This window comes from Natator depressus, chromosome 3 (assembly GCF_965152275.1).
Source record: "Natator depressus isolate rNatDep1 chromosome 3, rNatDep2.hap1, whole genome shotgun sequence".
In the NCBI taxonomy this organism is placed as follows: domain Eukaryota; kingdom Metazoa; phylum Chordata; order Testudines; family Cheloniidae; genus Natator; species Natator depressus.
In genome coordinates this window covers 96,840,191-96,865,323 of record NC_134236.1, presented here as the reverse complement: position 1 = coordinate 96,865,323, position 25,133 = coordinate 96,840,191, and the positions used below count along the sequence as shown (strand labels likewise).

The 25,133-nt window shown below is 46.7% G+C and overlaps 1 protein-coding gene across 6 annotated transcripts in view; it reads right to left on the bottom strand.

Moving 5' to 3' along the window:
- NCOA7 (nuclear receptor coactivator 7) overlaps positions 1 to 25,133 on the bottom strand; it is a 151,782-nt gene that overhangs the window by 75,778 nt on the left and 50,871 nt on the right. For 5 of the 6 annotated variants that reach the window (XM_074948377.1, XM_074948382.1, XM_074948378.1 and 2 more), the window contains exon 3: positions 3,075 to 3,328. In XM_074948377.1, the coding sequence (XP_074804478.1) occupies positions 3,075 to 3,328 (254 nt within the window). Of the gene's footprint in view, positions 1 to 3,074; positions 3,329 to 15,005; positions 15,119 to 25,133 lie in introns of those variants that run through there. The other variant, XM_074948383.1, reaches the window with a different exon arrangement.

Sequence of the window (25,133 nt, the reverse complement as noted above, 5' to 3'; positions counted from 1 at the left end):
CTGAAACTGTGAAGCTATCATAAAATAAACCTAATTTAGTATGAGGATTAATAATACAGGGACTACTGTATGGATTATATTAGTCATTTTTATATTTAATCTGACAATAAAACTCAATTTTCAAATGTATCATCTGAAGCTGCCCAGAGTTTTCCCCAGAGTGCTGCAGAATCCAGAGATCCCAAATTTGGGTGTGGCAGATAAACAGCTTTTAAGGTCACTTTTCAAGCATACCAGTCCATTTTAAACATCGCATCACAGATGAGATAAATTTTGTTAATATAAATTCAATCTCTGCATTCTCAGTTTACTCAGATTGAGATGCTAAACGCTCTCCTTATAAAGGCTCAGGGGGCACATTTTTTGCTGGAAAGAACCAGCTTGCAAAGACACTCAAGAGAAAACGATGGCTGGAATGTGACCACAGAAGAGCCTTGAAGGAGTACAGGGAGAGAGGAGGGGAGCATCATGGTGTTTACAGTCCTAGCAACTTCATTTTCGTGTTTGTCATGTTTTTCCAAGAAAGTTCCAATAGTTCTTCCATGTTTCACAAAAACTCTGAAACACTAAAACAAATTCCAGCCATCTCACAAAACTCAGAACTTCCAGATTGTCATTCTCTATTTAAAAATGATCTTTTAGAGAAAGGGTTCTATAACAAGATTTCATCTAAATCATTTTAAGTAGAAACACTTTTATTTAAGTAAATAAGCACAGTATTTACTTTGGTGTCTTTCAATTTGTCAGTTATAAATACTTGCAAAAAGGTTTGCCAGAACAACTAAACAGAAGTAACTTAAAAGATTTATTCTTCAATCCAAACACTTCAGTGTTCCTATACTAAAGATGCTATTGCAAATACATTGTTGATCTGAGGCAGTGCTCAAGATAAACTGAAGTACAATGTTTTTAAAACTTCTAAATTGTTGATCTCTTTGGGTCCAGCTCTGCCAACGCTTTACACACAAGGAATTTTGCTCAAGTGAATGAAGTTACCAACAAGCAAAAGAGTTTACAGGATAGGGTCTTTAAAAAAAAAAATGATCACAAATTTCCACAGAAGAGCTTTGGTTAATGTACAAGAGAGATTCTCAAACTGTTGACTAATCTGCACATGCTGCTCACAAGGCACTAGCTCCTTTTTGGTTGCTGATTCTTTTATTACAATGCAGGATATTCAGAGTGAAGAGGGTTTTCATGAATGTGCAGGGCACAAATTGTAACAGTATAGCATGTAACACAAAAAGGTCATGTCTTTATGATGTAAAATGTACAATATTATTTTTTTTAGAGACAGCTTTGTGACAGCAAGTCCTCACAAAACAGGATTGCAGTGAGGCCATATACTGACACCATAAATTAAACATTAGTTAATGGTTACTTTTTCTATCAAATTCCCAATACAACATTTGGAAGACACAATATATTATTTTAAATCCTATCTGAAATATATATTTGTCCTGTGACTACAGGTGTGTTAACAGGCCACTTAACTTTGAACGGTCCCTTAGAATATCAGCTACTTATGCTAAACTATCTGTTCGATCTTATATTTAGTTGTGACACTCTAAGTACCTTTCCCAGAACTGAGGAAGAGCTCTGTGTAGCTTGAAAGCTTGTCTCTCACACCAACGGAAGTTAGTCCAATAAAAGATATTACCTCACCTACCTTGTCTCTGAAATGATTTAGATAGGGCGATCATACATCCCGTTTTGACCTGGACAGTCCCCTTTTTTAACCTCCGTCCCAGACATCATGACTTTTTTTGCAAAACTGGGCATTTGTCTCGTTTGCTCTTGCCCTAAAGGGGTGCAGAAGAACGTTTGGGCAATAGCAAATGGGACAAATGCCAAGTTTTGCCTAAAAAGTTGTGAAGTCCATGACTTCAGCTTGGGAGAACAACACCAGGTGGCTTAGGCCAGCCCAGTGCAGTGAGGCTCAGGCAAGCAGCAATGCCAGGCGACGCGGGGCTAGCCCGAGCTGCCTGGCATTGCCACTTACCCAGTGTCCCGTTTTCAGTTTAGGGAAATATGGTCACCCTAGATTCTGGGAATGTAACAAAATGTAATCCAGACCAACAGACTGGACGCTACATATAGACTCTGGTCTTGCAAATACTTAGATGCAAGCTTAACTTAGAGGCACAAGCTAAACTTTATTTCAATAGGATTATTCACATGTGTAAAATTAATAAGTGATTGTGAGACCATGGACAATTTTTTTTTATCATTTATCCATGTCTCAATGCCATATCTTCTCAAGACTATGGGTGGATTGTTTTTAACACTTATTTCACTGCACTGCAAATAGAACAGGACTTACATTTAAAAACAACACACTTCAGGATTGCTATATATTCGGTTGTCAGAATGCAAAAAACAAACTGAAAAACAAGATTGAATGCACACCATCAATTTAAAAAATACAAACCACCTCACATTTCCACAACTGAAAAGGAAGAAAATTATTTCTATCTTTTCATTTGTTTACTTCATGATACTGACAGTACATTGCCTACAGCCAGTTTCCCCTGTTTTGTGTGGGCATTTCATGCAGTAACAGGGAAAAGAAAAAACATTAAAAAAAAAATAGGAAACCAGTGACTGAAAAACTACAAGTGTTGGCAGAAGGGAACTAGGCTATGTCTACATTAGGAACTAGGGGTGTGGTTTCCCTGCTCACGTGACAGCTCTCATCGAGCCAGCGCAAGCATACATAGCAGTGTAACAGCGGCAGCACTGGTTGGTGTGTAGTCAGCACAGCCCAGCTGTGTCTCCACTGCCACTACCCGTGCTAGTGTGGCTACACTACTACTTATACCCAGGCTACCTTAATGACAGCTAGCGTGAATATCTGTAAGTGAGCAGGGGAATCACACCCTTCGCTCATAGCGCAGACACAGCCTTGGGGGCAGGGGCAGTACCTGAAACTATTTTAACTAATTTTTAGATATTACAAGATTTCAAGTTGACTATCCCTTTAAGGAATACCTAAGTCAATCACATGAGAAAAAGATATTAAGAACTACCAAAACAATACTGTGTCAAAATACTATAGTGTTAACATCACTCACCAGTATTATAGTATCTTTTCAGCTCTGTGCGCCTGATATCTTTTAGCTGATTATATTTTTTCTTTTTCTTCTCTTCTTCAGTGACACACTCCTCCTTTTCCTCAGCAAGTTTGCAGTTGTCTTCAGAACTGATTTGCTCCAAAATGACCTTACTGCCATCATCCTTCCCAGCCTGAGTTCTGGAAGCAGTGGTTCCACGAGAATTAGCAGCAACTGTCTCAGCATTTTGTTTGGCTTGCTTTTTCTTTTTCAACCTAGATAAAATATAAATTTTAAAAAAATGAGAGTGAGATGTGGTCTCTTACTGGGAACTGATTAACTGAGCTGGCCAATCTTATTTCTGCAAATGAATTTATTATATGGTGACTCACTACAATCTCTCTCTCACACACACACACACACCCCCTTCACAAAACAGCATACTCTTTTCTCTATACCGCTATAAGGAGTGGGGGGGGACACAATGTTTTCAAGATGAGACAAGGGATAAAATCAAAACTATTCCAGGTCTAAATGTATTATAATACAACAGCTAAAGTTACAATTTCACAGTTGACTGCCCCTGCTTTATGAGCTAGCTTGTTTTGATATAAACTTATTTAATTACATTTTGTTCAACGTTATTTATCAGCAGCCACTCATATTCTGTTCTATAAAGGTTGTTATATCACCCTCACCACCATAGTTTCTGAATGCCTATTGCATTAAGCAACATAACTATGGTTCTGTCAGGACTGTTCATATAGGGCTGTTCTCAAGCTGTCACAGTTTCTAGAAGAGAAATCTTAATGCCCTGCCTGTAACTCTCTACAAAATCTTCTATCACAAGAGATTTTTTTTTTTTTTTTTTTTTACAAAAGTGCCTTAAAATATACCCAAAGTAAGAGATACATGGCAGGTGTCACAACTGCTGTTCCAGTCACCATCTTTGGTGCTCAATTTCAGTAAGAACACCATTTAACTGAGAGATCGTCATGAAGATTATCAATGGTAATGTAATCCTCTGTTACCACTGGTTTACAAATCACTGACACAAACTGTATGAACAGAAAAACAACTAACCTCAATGATCCTTCCCTCTAGTGCATTAATAGCTTTTCAGTTACAGGGATACTAAGGAGGATGCTATATGTTGTTCTCTGAGGCTGATAACAGTCATTAGGTATGTGCATCGAGAGAAGATAGCCATAAAACTACAATTATTAAGGATCCATTACAGTTATGAAAATGTTTCATGACATGGAATAGGATGGGAAGGGAAAACCCAACATACATACAAGGATTGCAAAAGAAGTGTACTTCCATCAGATATATTTGTAACATACCAAGATATTATAGTATTAATATGTTTCCTGGCTCAGAGTTTACAGTAAAAAAATCCAGGCGGGGGAGTCAAGATTTTCAAAAGTGACTAATGATTTCAGATGCCTCAATTTGTGCTGCCCAAGTTGAGACACCATAAAGGGGCCTGATTTTCAGAGGATGGGTGTCAGGCCCCTTTAAGGTGTCTCAACTTGGGCAGCACAAATGGGCAGCATTTTCTGATAACCAGAGCCAATCAGGTGTCTCAAACGGGGAACCTAAAAATTGCAGCACCCAAAATCACTAGTTGCTTTTGAAAATCTCAGTCCACAAATTTATATTTGGCATAAACATCTCTGGACACAGTCTTAGTACAGCTTTTAAAAATGTCCTGTCTCTATTATATTGCACGTTTATAAACTTTGTGTTCCCTCCATGTGGCCACGGAGGAAAAGGAACTGCCAGATGCATGTACGTGGATGGCACCCATGGTTAAGTTTCCATGGAGGGACTGGTGGGCAGGAGTACAGGAACCACCCTCCAGCCCTTTAAGGAACCGCCCCACCATTGGGTGGGAAAACACCAAGCCCCCTGAGAACCCCGGATGGAAGGCGGAGATGGCCGCCAGGTGCACTCTGAGTGAGGACGGGGCTAGCCCTTGCTGCTTGAGTTGCAGGAGGTACTCCTGGATGGCCTGCACCAGGGCCTGGCACAGCCGCATCTGTCGGGGTTCACACCAACACGAGAACCTTTTCCACTTGGCCATATAGGCCGCCATGGTAGAGGGCTTTCTACTGCCAAGCAGAATCTGCTGCACTGGAAGGGAGCACTGGCTCTCCAGGGCGTTTAGCCACAGAGCCTCCACGCCGTCAGGTGCAGTAACTGTAGGTCGGGATGGAGAAGCCGCCCGCCGTCCTGTGTAATGAGGTCCCGGTGTAGGGGCAGGACTACTGGGGCCTCCACCGACAGCTCTAGGAGTGATGTGTACCAATGCTGGTGGGCCCAGGCTGGGGCGATGAGGATCACCGCCGCCCTGTCCCTGCTCACCTTGAGTAGGACCTTGTGCACCAAGGGGAGCAGGGGGAAGGCTACATCAAGCCCCCTCTCCACGGGATCGCAAACGCGTCTGCAAGCGAATCCGGGCTGCGGTCCTGGAACGAGCAGAACCGCGGGCACTGGGTGTTGGCCCTGGTGGCAAACAGATCTACCCGGGGAAACCCCAACCTGCGGAAGACCGAAAGCACAACGTCCACCCTGAGCGTCCACTCGTGCATGCGGTACGACCTGCTGAGGGAATCCGCCAGCTCGTTTTGTACCCCGGGGAGATAGGATGCCTTGAGGTGAATTGCATGGGCTATGCAAAGATCCCAGAGGAGGAGAGCCTCACGACAGAGTAGCGAGGAACAAGCCCCACCTTGTTTGTTTATATAAAACATGGCAGTAGTGTTGTCTGTCAGAACTGTCACGCTGTGACCACTCAGAGTGGCGTGAAAGGTCTGGCAGGCGAGACGAACCGCCCTGAGCTCCTTCACATTGATATGGAGCGACCGCTCTGCTCCAGACCACAACCCATGTCATGAGGTCCCCCAGGTAAGCCCCCCATCCGTGGTCCGATGCGTATGTCACCAGCGTCAGGTCCGGTTGTGGGGCGGCAAAGGGGATGCCTTCACTAACCACAGGCTGGGACTGCCACCACAGCAGGGAGTCCAGCACGTCCCTTGGGGCTGTCACTACCAAGTCCAGGGGGTCCCTGCCTGGGCGGTACACCCGAGCGAGCCACGCCTGCAGAGTTCTGAGTCTCAGTCTGGTATGCCTGACCACGTGCGTGCATGCTGCCATGTGGCCCAGCAGCCGCAGGCAGCACCTGGCCATTGTCATTGGAAACTGGAGCAGGGAGGGCACCGCTTGCTGGATAGCCCAGAATCGGGATACCGGAAGGCTTACTCTGGCCTGCACTACGTCCAGGACCACCCCTATGAATTCCACTCTCTGTGTGGGTACGAGCATGGACTTGGGGATGTTGACCAGGAGCCCCAGCTCACGGAACAACCTCAGGGCCACCTCCACATGGCCCCGCACTTCCGCCTCGTATCAGCCCGCCAGGAGCCAGTTGTCAAGCTACGGGTACACCTGGATTCTCTGCCTCCGTAAGAAGGCTGCCACCACTGCCATGCACTTTGTGAACACCCTTGGGGCCGCAGCTAGACCGAACGGGAGAACCACAAACTGGTAATGTTCTCGGCCCACGGTGAAGCGTAGGAACCGCCGATGTGCTGGGTGGATGGCGATATGAAAGTATGCGTCCTTCACGTCAAGGGCAGCGTACCAGTCCCCCGGGTCCAGGGAAGGGATGATGGTGCCCAGAGAGACCATGCGGAACCGGGTCTTGACCAGGAACTTGTTGAGCCCGCGCAGGTCTAGGATGGGGCAAAGGCCCCCTTTGGCCTTGGGGATGAGGAAGTACCGGGAGTAGAACCCTTTTCCCCTGAGGCCGTGAGGTACCGCCTCTACCGCCCCCGCCTCTAGCAGCGAGAGGACTTCCTCCTCTAGGAGATGCTTGTGAGAGGGGTCACTGAAGAGGGACGCGGAAGGGGGGCTAGAGGGGGGGAGGGAGGCGAACTGCAGCGAGTACCCGTTCCACACCGTGTGTAAGACCCCAAGGTCTGACGTAATGGTGGACCACACACGGGAGAAACGGGACAGGCGGTTCAGGAAACAAAGGGATGGATTCGGTGACTGGTCTGGTATGCTGTCCTTGAGCGCACCTTCAAAAGCCTGGCTTAGTGCCCGGTTGGGGTTTGTTCTGGCCCGGCACATTATTGTTACTGTTGTTGTTGCGCTGTTGCCTGTTATCCCTGCCTCGCCTACGGTAAGGCTCATGCCGATGGCGAGGCTGGTACTGGCGTGGAGGGGGAGGCTGCAGCTCAAAGGGCTTCCTCTGGGTCGCCGGGGTGCGCATACCCAGCGACTTAAGCTTAGCTCGCAAGTCCTTGAGGCTATGTAGCCTCGTGTCTGTCTGGTCCGAGAAGAGCCCGGATCCTTCAAAGGGGAGGTCCTGGAGAGTATTCTGGACCTCGAGCGGCAGGCCTGACTCCTGGAGCCACGCCGAGCACCTCATGACCACCCCTGAGGCGATTGTTCTAGCTGCTGCGTCTGCCGAATCCCGGGAGGCCTGGAGAGAGGTCTTGGCTACTGCCTTGCCCTCGTCCACCAGGCCCGTGAACTCCTGTTGGGAACCTTGCGCGAGGTTGTCCTTAAACTTCCCCACCGCTGCACAGGAGTTGAAATTGTGCCTGTTGAGGATGGCCTGCTGGTTTGCAATCCTCAACTGAAGGCCCCCTGACGAGTATACCTTTCTGCCAAAAAGGTCCAGGCGTTTCGCCTCCTTGGCCTTAGGGGCCGAGGCCTGCTGTCCATGGCACTCGCTTTCGTTTACCGCTGAGACCACTAGGGAGCATGGACTCGGGTGGCAGAACAGGAACTCATAGCCCTTAGATGGGGCATAGTATTTACACTCCACTCCTTTGGCCGTTGGAGCGGTGGAGGCCGGGGTCTGCCATATAGTCTTATAGTTGGACTGAATGGTCTTAATGAGCGGGAGCGCTATTCTGGATGGACCTTCGGGGCTCAAAATGTCCACCATGGGGTCCTCCTGCTCAACCCTCTCCTTGGCCTGCAACCCCAAGTTTTGGGCGACCCTGAGCAGCAATTCCTGGTGGGCTCTATGGTCTGTCGGCAGAGGGCTGGACACCTCTGTACCTGCCACCGCCTCATCGGGGGAAGACGAGGAGGTTAGCTGCTGCTCGACCCCCTATGGTTGCTACTCCTGCTCCCCTTCTCCTGTGGGAGGGACCTCCGGCTCAGGCCGGGGCAGGAGTCCATGGGACGGCACTAGACTTGGTGCCAGTCTCTCCGGTTTATGCTGGGGGGATGCTGGAGGCCTGGATACTGTAGCCTCCGGCACCATCTGGGGTCGGTGCGGGGACCGGGACCGCTGCACTGAGTAACTTGCCCTGCATGGGGCCCCTTGGCGCTCCTTATAGGACCAGGGGGTCCAGAAGGGCCAATGGCCTGGAGGCCCCCATTGGGGTTGCCAGCTCCCCTGAGAGTCCCTGCTGTCTGGAGCCCGGTGCGGGTAGCTATAGTGGCCGAAGTTGGCACCGGACTGCGGCACCGCCGATCGCGAAGGCCATGGCAGTGCCAACGATCTGCGCCGGCGGGAGTACGAGTGGCTCCTGGCTGAGCGGGAGCGGTACCGGTATCCCGGGGACCAGGATCTGGACTGGGACCAGTGCCGGCGTTCCCTGGACTGGGACCCTCTGCAGGAGTCCTCTGGCGAGGGCTGTAACAACTCCTCCTGGTACTGGTCTCTGGGTAGTGCCAGAGAGCAGCATTCCCTTTCCAGTGCTTCTTCGCGCCAACCCGCTGCCGGTGCCGAAATCTCCTTCTGGGCTGCTGGCAAGTGTGAGTCCGCGGAGTCGGAACTCGACCAGGACCAACTCTGGGAGCGGTGACAGGTGTCCTCGAGTGGCACACCACTACCAGCTTACCCCTTGACGGCACCCGAGGCATGGGTGCCGGAGGGTTCTCCCCATACAGGAGGGGGCTCACCACCGACAACTGATGAAGTCCTTTGCAGCTTCAAAGGTGCCAGGCGTAGAGGGCTGATCCGTTATGCCCTCGAGCCCATCGTCCGCACTGAGCTCACTTAGGTCTGGGCTCGGTGGGGCTTGTGCTGCCGGGACTGTCAGCACCGGTACTGCGGCCTTCCCACTATTATTGGCACTTGGGGCCCTGGGAGGTGCCGGCCTCCTGTGCGGGGAACGACTGCGCCTTCCTTTCGGCTGCGCCAGGGGCCGCACCAGGGAGGACGAGAGGTGCCAGGGCCTAGCCTGGCGCTCTGGGGCCGACAGTTTACGGCGCTTAGCTGGTGCCAGGTCTCTCGACGGCTCCGGGGCACTACACACTGAGGAAGCCTGAGCCGGCATCGGGTGCGCCGGGCCCGGCGGCTGCAATGCAGCCTCCATCAACAGTTGCTTTAGACGAAAGTCTCTTTCTTTCCTTGTCCTTGGCTTAAACGCCTTGCAAATCCTACACCGTTCAGTTTGATGTCCGTTCCCCAGGCAACATAGACACGAGTCGTGGGGGTGACTAACTGGCCTAGGTTTGCGGCACGTGGCGCAAGCCTTGAAGCTGTGGGCCTGCGGCATGCCCCGCGGCCTGGGGCAGGTGCTGGATGCGTCCAAGCACCTAATGACTTACGTGTCCACAATAGGTATGTTAACGAACTGATAACAGCTACTCTAAAGACTAAGGGACTGCTCTTCTACGATAGAGAGAGAGAGAGAGAGAGAGAGAGAGAGAGGTTGTTCCAACACCGCCACGGACAGTAAGAAGGAACTGGAGGGGGTCGGGCCGGTGGGGGTATATATGCACGGCGCAGTGGCGCCACTCGGGGGGCCCTGTCGGTTCGACGGGAGCTGCTAAGGGAAAAAGTTTCCGACGCTCATGCACGCAGTGCACGCACACCTAATGTGGAATGGATGTGAACAAGCACTTGAAGAAGAACTTGTGTATGCATTTGTTCAGCAACCACAGATCCAGATTGGGGCGGTGGCCACCCCCCTTCTTCGGCACAAGGAAATAGGGGAGTTGAAACTACGGCCATGGTAGCTGCACGGGACACATTCTATGGCACCCTTACGGAGGAGGGTGTTAACTTCCTCTCAGGGGAGATCGCAATGGGAAGGATACCCACGGCCACCATGGGGCAGGCCACAAGGAGGGAATGAGAGGAACTCTATGGGGTACCCCTGGTGAACAACATGCAGCACCCAGCAGTTGGTAGTGATCTTGTCCCAGTTGTGAGCAAACAGGGCAAGAAGTCCCCTGAAAATGATCAGAGGTGCTGTGGGAGGAGTGGAGTGAGGTTCGTGGGTCTCGGAGGAAGAGTCAAAAGGACTGCTTGGATGAATGTTGTGAGAAGTTAGAGGTGGCGGAAGTGGCAGTGGCAGAATAGCGAGGTCACTGTGTGCATGGGTGTTGGCGAGATGGGTCTGCAGGGGTTGAGGGTAGGGCTGGTAGGCAGTGTGAGGGTGGGGTCAGAAGGACGACCGCTGTTGTCTGCGATTTGGGGCCAGGGTATAGATACCAAGCAACCAGAGGGTGGCACAGGAGTCGTTAAGACTTATCCATTTTATCGCTGAAGAGTTTGTGGTTGTCAAAGGGAAGGTCCTCTAGGATGGTCTGGACCTGCTTGGGAAAGCCAGAGGACTGAAGCCAGGAATCCGGGCGGAGCACCACCCCGGACACCAGAGAGCGCAATGTGGAGTCAGCAACATCAACCGCGGCTTGGAAGGCCACTTTGGCAACTAGCTTAACCTCGACCAACAGGGCCTGAAAATGCTGCTGTTTCTCTGTCGGGAGAAAGGCCCGGAACTCCGTCAACTTGGATTAAGAGAGGAAGTCGTACTCCGCCAAGATGGCTTGGTAGTTGGCAGTGAAGAACTGGAGGCTTACGGAGGAGCAGACCTTGTGCCCCCGCAGGTCAAGTTTCTTCACCACCTGATGAGGAGGGGTGGCCTTAAGCTGTTGCTGTTGGGCACACTCGGTCGCTGCATGAACCATGAGCAAGTTGGGAGACAGGCGAGTAAACAGGAAGTCCGTACCCTTAAATGGCACAAAGTAGCGGCATTCCGCCCACTTTGGGGTACGGGCACAGTAAGCTGGGGTGTACCAGACTCCTTGAGCTGGCTGTAGGATGGCTTTGTGGCTAGGTAGGGCAGTACAAGAAGGCCCAGAAGGTTGCAGGATGTCCAGGAACTGGTTCTGTGGGTCCTGAACGTCTTCCACGGGAAGATTGAGAGCTGCAGCCATGTGCCAAAGCAGGTCCTGGTACTGACTGTGATGTTGCACTCTATATGATTTTATGAAAATATGCTAATGAGTGAATATAATGTAACTGAAATATGCTTCCTACAAAAGGTCTTTTGTAAGGTATCATTACAAAGCTTATAATCTACTGAGTGTGGTCACCCTATTTGTATAAATGTATCACTCTTGTACCTGAAACTAGAAATATGAAATATAACTCTGAAGGCCTATTGTAATTATGCAAAGTGTGGGCCATTAATGGTGGTTTGGAAACTTGATGGCTCCCATTAACCAGGACAATTGACTGTAGATGTCTGTGTTTACTTGTAAGTCTTCCTGTATACCTGTGTGCTGGCAAGTGGGTAATGAAGTCATACAGTGACATGTAATCATCCGTCTTTAACCTGGTGCTTTTCCATTTAGAAGGAGGGGTGGGAACCCAGAGAGGGACAAAGGATTCCCACCTTGTGCAAAAGATATATAAGGGAGTGGAACAGAACAAAGGGGGCTGAAGTCCTGAGAAATCCCCTAGCTACCACCTGAGCTGGAACAAGGGCTGTACCAGGGGAAAGGATTGGGCCCAGACTAGGAAGGAGTCCAGTCTGTGATAGAAGCTTACTGAAACATCTGAGGGTGAGACTTTATCCGTATTCAGTTTTCTTACTGTATTAGGCTTAGATTTGTGTGTTTTATTTTATTTTGCTTGGTAATTCACTTTGTTCTGTCTGTTATTACTTGGAACCACTTAAATCCTACTTTTTATATTTACTAAAATCACTTTTTACTTATTAATTAATCCAGAGTATGTATTAATTCCTGGGGGGGGAGGGTCGGGGGTGGAACAGCTGCGCATCTCTCTCTATCAGTGTTATAGAGGGCAAACATTTGATGCGTTTACCCTGTATAAGCTTTATAAAGGGTAAAATGGATTTATTTGGGGTTTGGACCCCATTGGGAGCTGGGTACCTGAGTGTTGGAGACAGGAACACTTCTTAAGCTGTTTTCAGTTAAGCCTGCAGCTTTTGGGGGATGTGGTTCAGACCTGGGTCTGTGTTTGCAGCAGGCTAGCGTGTCTGTCACAACCAGACAGGGCACTGAAGTCCCAAGCTGCCAGGGAAAACGGGTTCAGAGGTAGTCTCAGCACATCAGGTGGCAATTCCCAAAGGGGGTTTCTGTGATCCAACCCATCACACTGACTATGGTCCTCGCGGGGGAAGGAAGGCAGGATGAGCATGCCGTCTGCTGACGAGGAGGCTCCAGTAAGGACCAGCGGTGCCAGTGGTGGGTGCAGTGACTTCCGAGGGTTTGTCATAGACGGAAGGAGAGGCGGTGCAGGCAGGGTACGGCCGGTGGTGTGGCAGCAATGGTACCCCGCTGTCCTGGTAAGGATCCCAAGCAGGCCAGTAGGGCCAGGCATATGGGTCACTGGGCATTGGTGGCCCCCAGGGGTAATGAAACCATGCCTCGGTGGAAGGGCCATACACCTGTGGGGACAGCTAGCACTGAGGGTCCGGGCTATAGGAGCGTGCAGGGGAGAATGTGGGGTCCGGCTCAGAGGACCACTCAGAATCTGAGGATGGGTCCAGCAGAGATGGGGCCATCGATGCTGTCAGCGCAAGACGGAGTGGAAGAGGGTGCTCCTGGAGCAGAAGAGGGTCAGCCACTGGCGGTACAGACGGTGTGAGGCAGAGAAAAGCAGGGTGCTGCTGCAACAGGAGAGGTTCATCTGCTGGAGATGGAAGCCTCAAGGCGACCGGAGACCTGGGTGCCGAGGGGAGCCAGCATATGGCAGCATGAGCTCTGACATAGGCGTCAGTGAGGACAAGCATCGTGGTGTGCGTGGGTCGGGGCGTGAAAGTCCGGATGGCCCTGGCAGCATCGACAGTGCCGGAGATGAAGGCGATGGACCAGTTACCATGGCTGGAGGTGGCTCTAGCAGTTCACGGCGGCGCTTGGACTTATGCTCTGTATGAGATTTCTTAGGAGGCAGAGCAGCCGTGTCGACATGCAACTTCTCACCTGACCTGGTGCGGCTTGAGGAAGCAATGCAGCATTTAGAGGTGGTCCACATTAGGAAGCCACCCTTATGCCCATATCCATGTTTCTTATGTTCACCGTAGGCCTGCAGCGGTTGTGTCGATTCCACTGGTGCTGCATGGGAAGGGCCCGCTCCAGCAGATCCGACAGTGCCAGATCCGATTGCACCGTGGACACATAGTCTCCTCCATCAGGTGTTTGTGGAGGCAAAGTTCCCTAGCTTTCTGAGTTCGAGGCGGGAATGACCGGCAGATTGAGCAGCAGGCGACAACGTGGGCTTTGCAGGGACAATAGAGACAGCGCTGATGCTCATCGCTCACAGAGAAGGAGCGCAAGCACAGAGCACAGGATGGGGGAGTGCCCTGCAAGGGGAAAAAAGTCCAACAGGGGAGACCTAACTAACTAAAAACCGGTAGATAACTATATACAACTAGAAAAACTATTTACAGAAGTTCGGAAGGAACGGACAAGATTTTCTGAGTGGACTAAGAGCAAGAGGGGTTCCGACTCTGGCCATGCAGCAGTAAGAGGGAACTGGAGCACGTCTACCCACACAGCCTCTTAAAGCCTTGGACACACCACACGGCCAACAGAAACTACTACAAGCAGTTCCAGTTCCGGCGCATGGCACGCATGTGGAATCCATATAGGGGCCATCACTCGAAGAACTTGTATTACAAAAACACAAATAATGGAGTTTGTGTTTAAAAATCTTAAACACATTGTCACAGCTGTACTTTAAGATCCAAAAGCCTACCGTACAAAGGGAAATTGTTAAGTGGTCTTTAGCATGAAAATGTAATGAACAATACTGCTATCACATAACCCCTATGATGTTTGACAACAGTGCTCACAGCTGAGGCCTCCCCAATCCCTCCATAATGTTACAATAGCCTCTTTTTAAGGGGAGACATGTTGACTGCTTAATTCCTTCTCTGTATAGTTAGACTTGCCTATCAACAGAGATGCACAGTTTTAACTTAAGGTGCATTTTTAAACTGATTTATTTAACCCAGTGCAAAAGGCTGGGTGGACACTGAATATCAATTTAAACTCAGATTAATTTAGTTTATCTTAAATAGATTAGAAACAGGTTTAAACTAAATGGAAGGAGGTATGACCTAGCATGGGGGTGGACAAACTTTTTGGCCCAAGGGCCACATTGGGGAGCGAAACTGAATGGAGGGCCAGGTAGGGAAGGCTGTGCCTCCTCAAAGAGCCTGGTCCCTGTCCCCTATCCGCCCCCTCCCACTTCCCGTCCCCTGACTACCCCCCTCAGAACCTCCCACCCATCCAACCTCCCCACCCCACTCCTTTTCCCCTGACCGCCCTGCCGGGACATCCCCCTCGTTCCCCATCCCCTACCCCGCCAGAACCTCTCCCCATCCAACTGCTCCCTGTCCCCTGAATGCCCCCCCGGGACCTCCTGCCCCTTACCCAACTCCCCACCCCCTTACCATGCTGCTCAGAGCAGCATGTCTGGCAGCCGCCCGGCCAGAGCTAGACACACTGCTGCTCTGTGCTGCAGGACCGCGCTGCCCGTGCGGCAGCGTGGCTGCAGGGGAGGGGGTACAGCAGGGGAGGGGCCAGGGACTAGCCTCCCTGGTCAGGAGCTCAGGGGCCGGGCAGGACGGTCCCGCGGGCCAGATGTGGCCTGCAGGCCGTAGTTTGCCCACCTCTGTCCTAGCAGATAGAGCACTTAACTCAGATGCCAGAGACCTTTGTTCTATTCCCGGCTCTGCTGATGTCTGACCTTGGGCAAGTCACACTTCACGGCTCTCTGCCTCAGTGTCCCCATCTGTAGCATGGAGATAATGATCCTGACTTCCTTTGTAAAGTGCTTTAAGATCTATTGATGACAAGAGTATGTGTGAGTAAGGTATTATTATTACAGTAAACTGAAATAAGCTACTTTAAACAGAAATAAGAACATCTGCATAGGGGTTTACACCTGTTCAAACTGGTGAAAACTAATATGTAGACAAGGCCTTAGAAACACGAGACACAAGGTGAAGAAAAGCTAAAAAGAAAAAAGCTAAAAACCCATGAAAGCTTATGCTCCAATATGTCTGTTAAGTTTATAGATGCCACAGGACTCTTTGCCGTAAAAACAGATGTGATTCTTAAATTTATCCTAACTACAGCCTAAGACCCAACCCTGCAATGAGCTCTACTAAGGCCTAATTAATTATCAGAAACAAATTCAATACAATCCACAGGGGTGTATAACAGTAGTTTAGAACTGAACTATATATACATACATAAGGTCAGGTTTCAGAGTAACAGCCGTGTTAGTCTGTATCCCTAAAAAGAAAAGGAGTACTTGTGGCACCTTAGAGACTAACAAATTTATTAGAGCATAAGCTTTCGTGAGCTACAGCTCACTTCATCGAATGCATAGAGTGGAAAATATAGTGGGGAGATTTTATATACACAGAGAACATGAAACAATGGGTGTTACCATACAGACTGTAACAAGAGTGATCAGGTAAGGTGACCTATTACCAGGAGGACAGCAGGGGGGGATCTTTTGTAGTGATAATCGAGGTGGGCCATTTCCAGCAGTTGACAAGACCAGTAGGAGGGGAAATAAACAAGGGGAAATAGTTTTACTTTGTGTAATGACCCATCCACTCCCAGTCTTTATTCAAGCCTAAGTTAATTGTATCCAGTTTGCAAATTAATTCCAATTCAGAAGTCTCTCGCTGGAGTCTGTTTTTGAAGTTTTTTTTGTTGAAGAATTGTCACTTTTAGTTTTGTAATCGAGTGACCAAAGAGATTGAAGTGTTCTCCGACTGGTTTTTGAATGTTGTAATTCTTGACGTGTGATTTGTGTCCATTTATTCTTTTACGTAGAGACTGTCCAGTTTGGCCAATGTACATGGCAGAGGGGCATTGCTGGCACATGATGGCACATATCACATTGGTAGATGTGCAGGTGAACGAGCCTCTGATAGTGTGGCTGATGTGATTAGGCCCTATGATGGTGTCCCCTGAATAGATATGTGGACACAGTTGGCAACGGGCTTTGTTGCAAGGATACTGCTGAATTGGAATTAATTTGCAAACTGGACACAATTAACTTAGACTTGAATAAAGACTGGGAGTGGATGTGTCATTACACAAAGTAAAACTATTTCCCCTTGTTTATTTCCCCTCCTACCGTTCTTGTGAACTGCTGGAAATGGCCCACCTTGATTATCACTACAAAAGGTCCCCCCCCTTCCCGCTCTCCTGTTGGTAATAGGTCACCTTACCTGATCACTCTTGTTACAGCCTGTATGGTAACACCCATTGTTTCATGTTCTCTGTGTATATAAAATCTCCCCACTATATTTTCCACCCTATGCATCCGATGAATTGAGCTGTAGCTCATGAAAGTTTATGTTCTAATAAATTTGTTAGTCTTTAAGGTGCCACACAAGTACTCCTTTTCTTTTTACATATACATACGTAGTGAGAGAAGGAAAAATGTTTTGTATATACTAAAAAAACCCTTAGAAAATAAGGTTTGTTAGTCAAAAATAATTACAGCCCCGATCTAAATCTGGTGCAACAGCAGCAGTGCACTATGATCAGATTGCAGACATATGGTTATACTCAGTCCTTGGGTAAACTTGTGCAAAGCTAATATCTATGCTGAAATTGCAACCTCTTACATCATGGTTGATCTTGGCTCCAGACTCTTAGTGACTTGCATTTTCTGCTCTGGAGAAGGTGATGACCTTTATCTGTGTGCGTAAGATTGCATCACTTTTAGGGAGACCTGAATCATCTGGTTCACTAAAAAGTAAAACTAACAGCCTATTAATGGCCCATCTACAATTCAAACTCACCAAGGCCTTAGCTTTCAGATTTGCAGTTTGTTTATTTTTATCAAAACCAGACAAGCAAGTTTTGAAGGGCATATGTGTAGTCTCAAAACTAAGAAAACAGTAATGGAAAATTACAGAAGATTTCTCACATACATCTACCAACTAACTTTAAGAAACCCTCAACATGTACACTGATCCTCAGAAACACAGTTTCATATAAAGGACACTATAAACAGATTCCTCCAATTAATACATTTGCTTATAATATTCTTGTGTTCTTAATTAGATAAACTGTAGTTAATAAAAAGAAAAAGACATAAACCAAAGGTTATCAGGTCTGTTCTATGGGCAGTAGCAATGGCGAGAGCAGTAGCATGAATACAGGGTTGATGTGTTTTTTTACCACATCTAACCCAGAGTCCTGAGCACTGTACTATAAGTGCATGATTCGTACCAGTCTGGCACGTAACTTCCTTTGCAAATGGCATAGTGTAAGAAAGACACCGTAAGATTAAAAATAATGGCCAAAATTTCCAAAAGTGACTAGTCTTCTTACTGAATGCAGAACATGCGAAGCCAATTTGCGGCAGCCTCATCAGCGAAGCATAGAGCCTTCAGACCACCATCAAATCCAGGGAGAAGGCAGTGATTTGGGGTGAGTCACATTTTGAATTCCCAATCTGTGACACCTTAGAGGGGCTTGCTTTTCAGACAGTGCTGAAAAGCAGAGCATTTTAAGGTGCCTCAAGTTTGGCATCCAAAAACTGAGGCACTACAAATCATGAGTCACTTTTGAAAATCTTGGTCTGTGTATTTTTTTGAAAAAAAAAATCCTTTTGCCTGGACTAGCGACACCACCTAGCATTATACACAACAGATTATTAAAAAATCTCACTTTCTTTTTCCTCTCTCTGATTTTGTTTATTATTTGCATTTCTCTCAGCCTGGCCAGTGAAAAACGCTATATAAGTGCTACGTATTATTATTATGCACTAACACAATGCAGCAGAATGTGGTTGCAACTCTCACTGTTACAGGCCTAGCTTCACCTTTGACCCCTCTCTAGTCCCTTTGGCTATGTCTACACAGCAACTACACAGGCACGGCTGGCCCATGCCAGCCAACTCGGGCTCATGGGGCAGGGCTGTTTCACTGCTGTGTAGACTTCTAGGCTCAAGATGGAACCTGAGTTCGGGGACCCTCCCCACCTCACAAGGTTTTAGAGCCCAGGTTTCACCCTGAGCCCAGAAATCTGCACAGCAATGAAACAGCCCCGCACCCTGAGCCCCGCAAGCCTGAGTTGGTGTGTAGACATACCATTTGAGCGCATGCATTCAGGTGAGTAGCCCTGAGCCTTCACTTCACTCAGGGTGGAATCCTTCAATTCTCCCACTCACTCCTCAGCAGGTCTGACTGGGAGCAGCTACCTGTGGTTCTTCCCGTTGGGAGTAGTGGTGAACACAGTGACCTAACACAGTCTTTTCAAAACAAAAGTATCGTTTAATCTCATCAGGAGGAACAAGGCCTAATCAGAGAAAAGGGTGTGTAACACAATAAAAAGTTTATATGCAGGTCTATCTCACCTAAAGACAGGTTTCAGAGTAGCCGCCGTGTTAGTCTGTATCTGCAAAAAGAAAAGGAGGACTTGTGGCACAAATTTAAATTTGTTAGTCTCTCAGGTGCCACAAGTCCTCCTTTTCTTCTTACCTAAAGAGTAAGCCTAGTTTATCCCAGACACTCCAACCTTTGGGGATTGGAGTTTAGTCTGCTCCCCAGCAGTTTGCTGCCTACTCTCCCCAGTCCTTCAGGAACTATCTTTTTATCCATACAAAAGTCTTTGTTCCAGTTTTTCCTAGGTGGAGTTGGATCCCCCCTGTGAATACAGGCTGGGATCCAACCCACCCTGCCAACCAGACTGTTGAGCTCAGCATGGTTAGAAGTAATGACACCTGCACTGTCCTTTAAGTATTGGTAAATGGGAGGCCATCTGAAGCTATTGTCCTTCTCCGGGGTACAGGCCACTAACTCCTGCTTGAATTAACCCCTTGTAATCAGACAGCAAACAACACAAGAACAATCAATAAGATGGAACTTATAATATTCATTAAATATTACATATCACTCCCATGTCCTTCACAGCAACTACTCAGGAAGATTTATTTAACAAAAAATGTTTCCTTTGGAATTAATTTGATAGAAACATTTCTACCATTTTCAATTTACAGAACCTTTTTTTTATTTTGGTGAAAAAACAAAACTTGGGGCCAGATTTGAACCCCAGAATCCAATCCAGAAAGTTATTCTTAAAATACATTGAGTCTGAGCACTGTATGGCAGGTTTCTGTGACTAAACAATAGACTTTGGATGCAGCAGTACATTACCTGTCTGGTGAATGAATAAATTGCTATTACAGGAGATACTTGGGTTAGTCACATCACACTAATGGATAACCTATCATGTTTCATTGGGCAGATTGGGAAAAGAGAAAATATGCCACTCAGCAGACAAAAAGAGTTTTAGCTATTTGTATTTCCATGACAATAGGACCCACATCACTCAGATTAGTCTCTTTCACAGCTGTCTTCGTATTTAAGCACCAAGAAAAGTATTTCATATAAGGCAGTTCTGACAGGCAACACAACTATTTTATTTATTTACTTACTTACAGGCATCTGTGTAGTGCCTCAACTTCTCAAACTTTTGTACTGGTGACCCCTTTCACATAGCAAGTCTCTGAGTGAGACCCCCCTTATAAATTAAAAACATGTTTTTATATATTTAATACAATTATAAATGCTGGAGGCAAATTGGGGCTTGGGGTGGAAGCTGACAGCTCGTGACCCCCCCCATGTAATAACCTCGTGACCCCCTGAAGGGTCCTGACCCCTAGTTTGAGAACCCCTGGTGTAGTGCTCCCACACCCTGGCATCTCAGTAACAATTGATATTCTATTTCCCACATCTATCTAAATGCATAACAATGATTTTCAAGCCAAAGCCTCCAGTCTCTGTTGGTTTCCACCAATTCTGACGAGGGGGGTTGGATAAATTCCCACTAAAATAAGGGAAAGATTCCTATTGATTCCTGTATGAGTTAGCTATGGTTAATTTGCTGGGGGGGGGGGGACCTTATAAACAGTGATAGGGGAGCAGAAAAACCCTTACAATGTTTTAAAATGTCAAGACTATTTTCTTAGTACTTAAAGGATGCTCTGTCAGAAACTGGAAAATTTCACACTAGTCCATTTAAAAAAAAATTTAAGGTGACAGTGTCTGTTTAATTCAGCACTTGCAATCTACCCCGCAGGTGAACCTGGGCCACTCCCTGTTTCAGACTCCCTTCAAGGTAACCTACAAAAATAAAACATATTATGATAGTGCTCCCCCGCTTTTTTTCTGCTTCTTTATGATGTATAAAGTTTGCCTCAGTTCCCACCCAGCTCCACCCTAAAAAGAGGTGATTTTTCGTTTGTTTCTTTCTGACACTAGAAATTGTCTTGTTTCCCCTGTTTTCTCTGGAAGACTTTATGACTGGAGTAGTAGCAGGCTTATAACACCACAGATACCAAAAAATGGAAATCTGACCATGAAAAGAATTTTGCTTTAGACTATTGAAAACTGTTACTTTAACTCAAATGCCTAACAATCAACTGGAAGAAAAGCTCTTTTTTGTTAACAATTTGACATTCTGCCCCTTCATTTATAAACAGAGACCTCCCAGTCCACATCTTCGGAACCTCCAAGGAAAACCTCAAGAAAAACAAGGAGTTAAAACTTGATATTTTTGATATTGTATTATATATCTATATCTATATATATAATAAAAACAGAAACCCTCTTCCATTTTCACCCTCTATACGAACAAACAAACAAAAAGTCAGCCAACCAAAAACAACCTCCCCTTAAGCCCTCAAACAGATATGGAAAGAAAAAATAGGCACAAACTGCTACGTTCCCTAGCACAGACACAGAAAAGCTGGATAAAAAAAACCTTCAAATACTCTTGCTGGAAGGTTGCAATGTAATATTACTTTTATTATTAGAATCCAGAACAATAACACAGAGTAACCAAAATCAGAGAGGGAGAAAGAAGGTTGCTCCCTAAAACAAAGAGGCACAACCCACCCCCACTTACTATATAGGCTGTCCGCTAGGCCAAGATCTCACATGTCCCTGCAGAGCCCCTCGCCCACAAGCAGAACCAGGAAAAAACCTTGAAATGTACAGTGTCAGCTTACAATTTTAACACAACTCTTAGTAAATCACACAAACCTTCCCTCTTCATTTCACCTTTAATGGACATCCTTTTCCCACTGGGAACAGTTCCACAATGTGCGTCCTGTAAAAGTTTCCCTGGCAACTGGTATACAATCAGCATAACATCCTGTGGCACATGCACATTATGCTCCACAGACGGGGTCACTGGAAATCCAGCAACATGCATACATGCAGTAAGGTGTTTTTTGTTTTTTTTAATTAAGCCAATAGGCATTTTAAATCACCTTAAAAGGATCTTTATCTGTTTGTGCCCCCACATGCCTATTGTACAGAGATGAGATTAATATAATAAGGAGAATATTATCTTAATTACATTGTATCACCTCACAACAATATAATTAAAAGAATACTCATCCTAACTATATTAATCTCACCTCACCACAATATTAATGTTAATTCTTTTCTCTAAGAGGAGCCTCCCATAAACTTTACACTATCCAAATATATTGCACAGAGTTATTCTATTAGAAGCCTACATCGGATTCCACTAGACAGATACTTCCCAGGCTTTCCACTCTAGCCTGCCCAACAACTCCCCTTCATTCAGCTCAGTGCCACAGGAGCTCAATCAGCTCTAGGCACAGCTACCCTCTGATCGGATCTGATGTAACCTGATGAATAAGTGATTTCAAGCTAAATAAATTATAGCTGCTTGCAAAATTAAGGGAAGTCAGATGCTTTGCCAGAGCATCACGCCTTGCTCCAGACTTCCGTTGCGGAGCCAGCAATCTTTCTTTTCAGATCAAAACTGGTGCAAACAATTAATCTTGAGTGAAATGTCTTCATAAATCCATGTATCAGCCACCCTGCAGGAAAACAGCTCTCTGAAATGGCAACAAGTGCCCACACTGATACACATCCTGCAGCAGAAACAGAAAAGCTAAGAAGCTTAAACTGACTCAGGGCAAATTTGCGGGCTGGCACACTATTTCGTACTCTAAAATAATGAACATGTTCAACTACCACTGAAACACAACTATAACAATAATCTCTACTGGCTCTCTCAATTTTCAAAACAAACCTTATTGTAATTCAATTAAACAAACCCAATTATCTATTAAAATGACAAAATACACTATGTAAGAGACTAAATTAGCAGCATAGGTTATTACAGGAAATTCCCTCCTCTTTAGTGGAAATTAATTACTCATCTGTAGAAACAATCTTTGCATAATTTGATTTTTATTTTTTTGTAATTTTGATGGATAATGTTTATTTTTTAAAAAGGAGTACTTGTGGCACCTTAAATTAGTATGCTATGAAGTGAGCTGTAGCTCACGAAAGCTTATGCTCAAATAAATTTGTTAGTCTCTAAGGTGCCACAAGTCCTCCTTTTCTTTTTGCGGATACAGACTAACACGGCTGCTACTCTGAAACCTGTTTATTTTTAAGCTCTCTTAATATTTATACATTTAAATGTTTACAGCTGCAAGGAATTGGGAGGATGTCAGACAACAAGGGTGTCCGAAAATAATTATTTAATAACAGTAGACATATATTCAAAAAGTTCAAGCTTTATAACCATTAAAATACAAATTGTCAACATCACATGTCAAAATATACAAAGTAAATATCCTTAAATCAAACACTAATAAGTTCTCAAGCAGTATTTTTCTTACTTTGCCTATCTGTAAATTTTGATTATCATCTATGGAAAGATCTTATCAGTTTGTGTGTGTATGGTAAAAATCGACATTTATCAATAAAAATCTAATCCTTCTACGCCTAAGTAAAACAGCAGATTCAGATTTCACACACAGTCACCCATCAGCATCACCAAAAAGGCAGCATGATCCAATGGATATGGCACTGCACTCATGACACCTCAGTTATGACTTTGATCAAGTCACTGCAACTCTGGACTTCAGTTTCCACATCTGTGAAAAGGTGCTAAGGATATTTACCCTCTTTTGTAAAGAGCTTTGAGAACTATGAACTGAAAAAAGATGTATAAGAGCTCCTTATTATTACTTTAGTAAGAATGAAGAACCTAAAAACTCAGTATATATATATATATATATATAAAAATCCTAACAAATTTAGAAATGCATAAGATAACCCCAATTTTTGGCTATGTCTACATCGCAGCTGGAGGTGTGTGATTCCCAGCTTGGGTAGACATACACGCACTAGCTATGCTCCAGCTAGCACGCTAAAAATCACTGAGTGGCTGCAGTGGCACAGACAGCAGCTCAGACAGGGCACGTCTAAGTACATACACAGGACCTCAAATGGGATGGACTTGGTGTCACGGAGTGTGGGGGAGTCCAGGCCCTGCACCCCTCTTCCTGGGATTCACTGAGACTCTCAGCCAGCCAGTCAGTAAAACAGAAGGTTTATTGAACAACAGGAACACAGTCCAAAACAGAGCTTGTGGGTACAACCAGGACCCCTCAGTCAAGTCCTTCTGGGGGAGCAGGGAGCTTAGACCCCAGCCCTGGGGTTCCCTGCGTTCCTCCACCCAGCCCCAAACTGAAAACTAAACCCCCCCAGCAGGCTCTCTCCTGCAGCCTCTCTTCACATTCCTGGGCAGAGGTGTTACCTCCCCCTCCTGGCTCAGGTTACAGGCTCTCAGGTCTCCCATCCCCAGGGCTCATTCCCAGGTCAACACTCCCCCCTCCCTGCTGCGTCACATCGTCACACTTGGGCAGCTAGCCCAAGCCACCTCACAGGCTACCACAAGCACACTGATATTTTTATCACATGAGCACAAGCAGAGCTAATGCATATACATCTACCCTAGCTGGGAGTCATACCTCCCAGCAGCAGTGTTGACACACCTTTTCTGTTTAACCAAGAAAAACAGATTATAACGCATTCAGGTCTACATTGCCATTACAGCAATCTAATAAATCCCCTCACAGTGGAAGGCTTTTATAAGGATATTTTTACTTTGATTTACAAATCTACTTAATGCCTTCTTTTATAATGAGTTACAGCTGGCTCTCAACCAACAACATTAGACAGAAGGTAGAATGAAGTGATGTATCTTGGGAATTGCTCCTTTAACATTCTATTAAGGTCACATAACAACAGGTACCGACTTTCCAAAGTGCCAGGGGGGCTTGACCCCGGCTCTGCCCCAGGCCCCATCCCCACTTCACCCTTTCCCCAAGGCCCCACCCTGCCTCTTCCCGCCCACTTCTGCCCCCTCCCCCGAGTGCATCGCGTCCTTGCTCCTCTTCCCTCCCCCCCCCCGAGCCTCCTGCATGCCGTGAAACAGCTGACCACGGCGGGCGGGAGGCGCAGGGAGGGAGAGGGAGGCGCTGATCCGTGGGGCCCACTGGCAGGCAGGAGGCTCTAGGGGGAGAGAGAGGCATTGATGGGGGTGCCGGTGAGTGCTCAGCACCCCACATTTTTTCCCTGTGGTGACTGCTCTGACAATTTTTCCTAAAATACTTAATTAACTTTAGGGAAAACAAATAAACATGCACATATGCACATCAAAACCATTGTAATGTATTTATTGCTAGCTAATAAGTCTGCTGCTGAGAAAAGTGGTATTTGTATGTTAATATTTTTTACAGCCTCCCAGCCAGCTACTAAGTCTGATGTGAAAAGTGATATTAACAAACATACAAGTTTCACTTTTCACAGCAGACTTATACATCCCCGGCAAGCCCGGGGACAAATTAAGCCCTGGATGGGGAGGTGGATGGATAGTCAGCAGGGGTCAGGGGCGATGAGGGCCCCAGGAAGGAGGATGGGAAGGCAGCGGGGAGCCAGAGCCTGAAGCCTGGGGGATGGGGCCTCA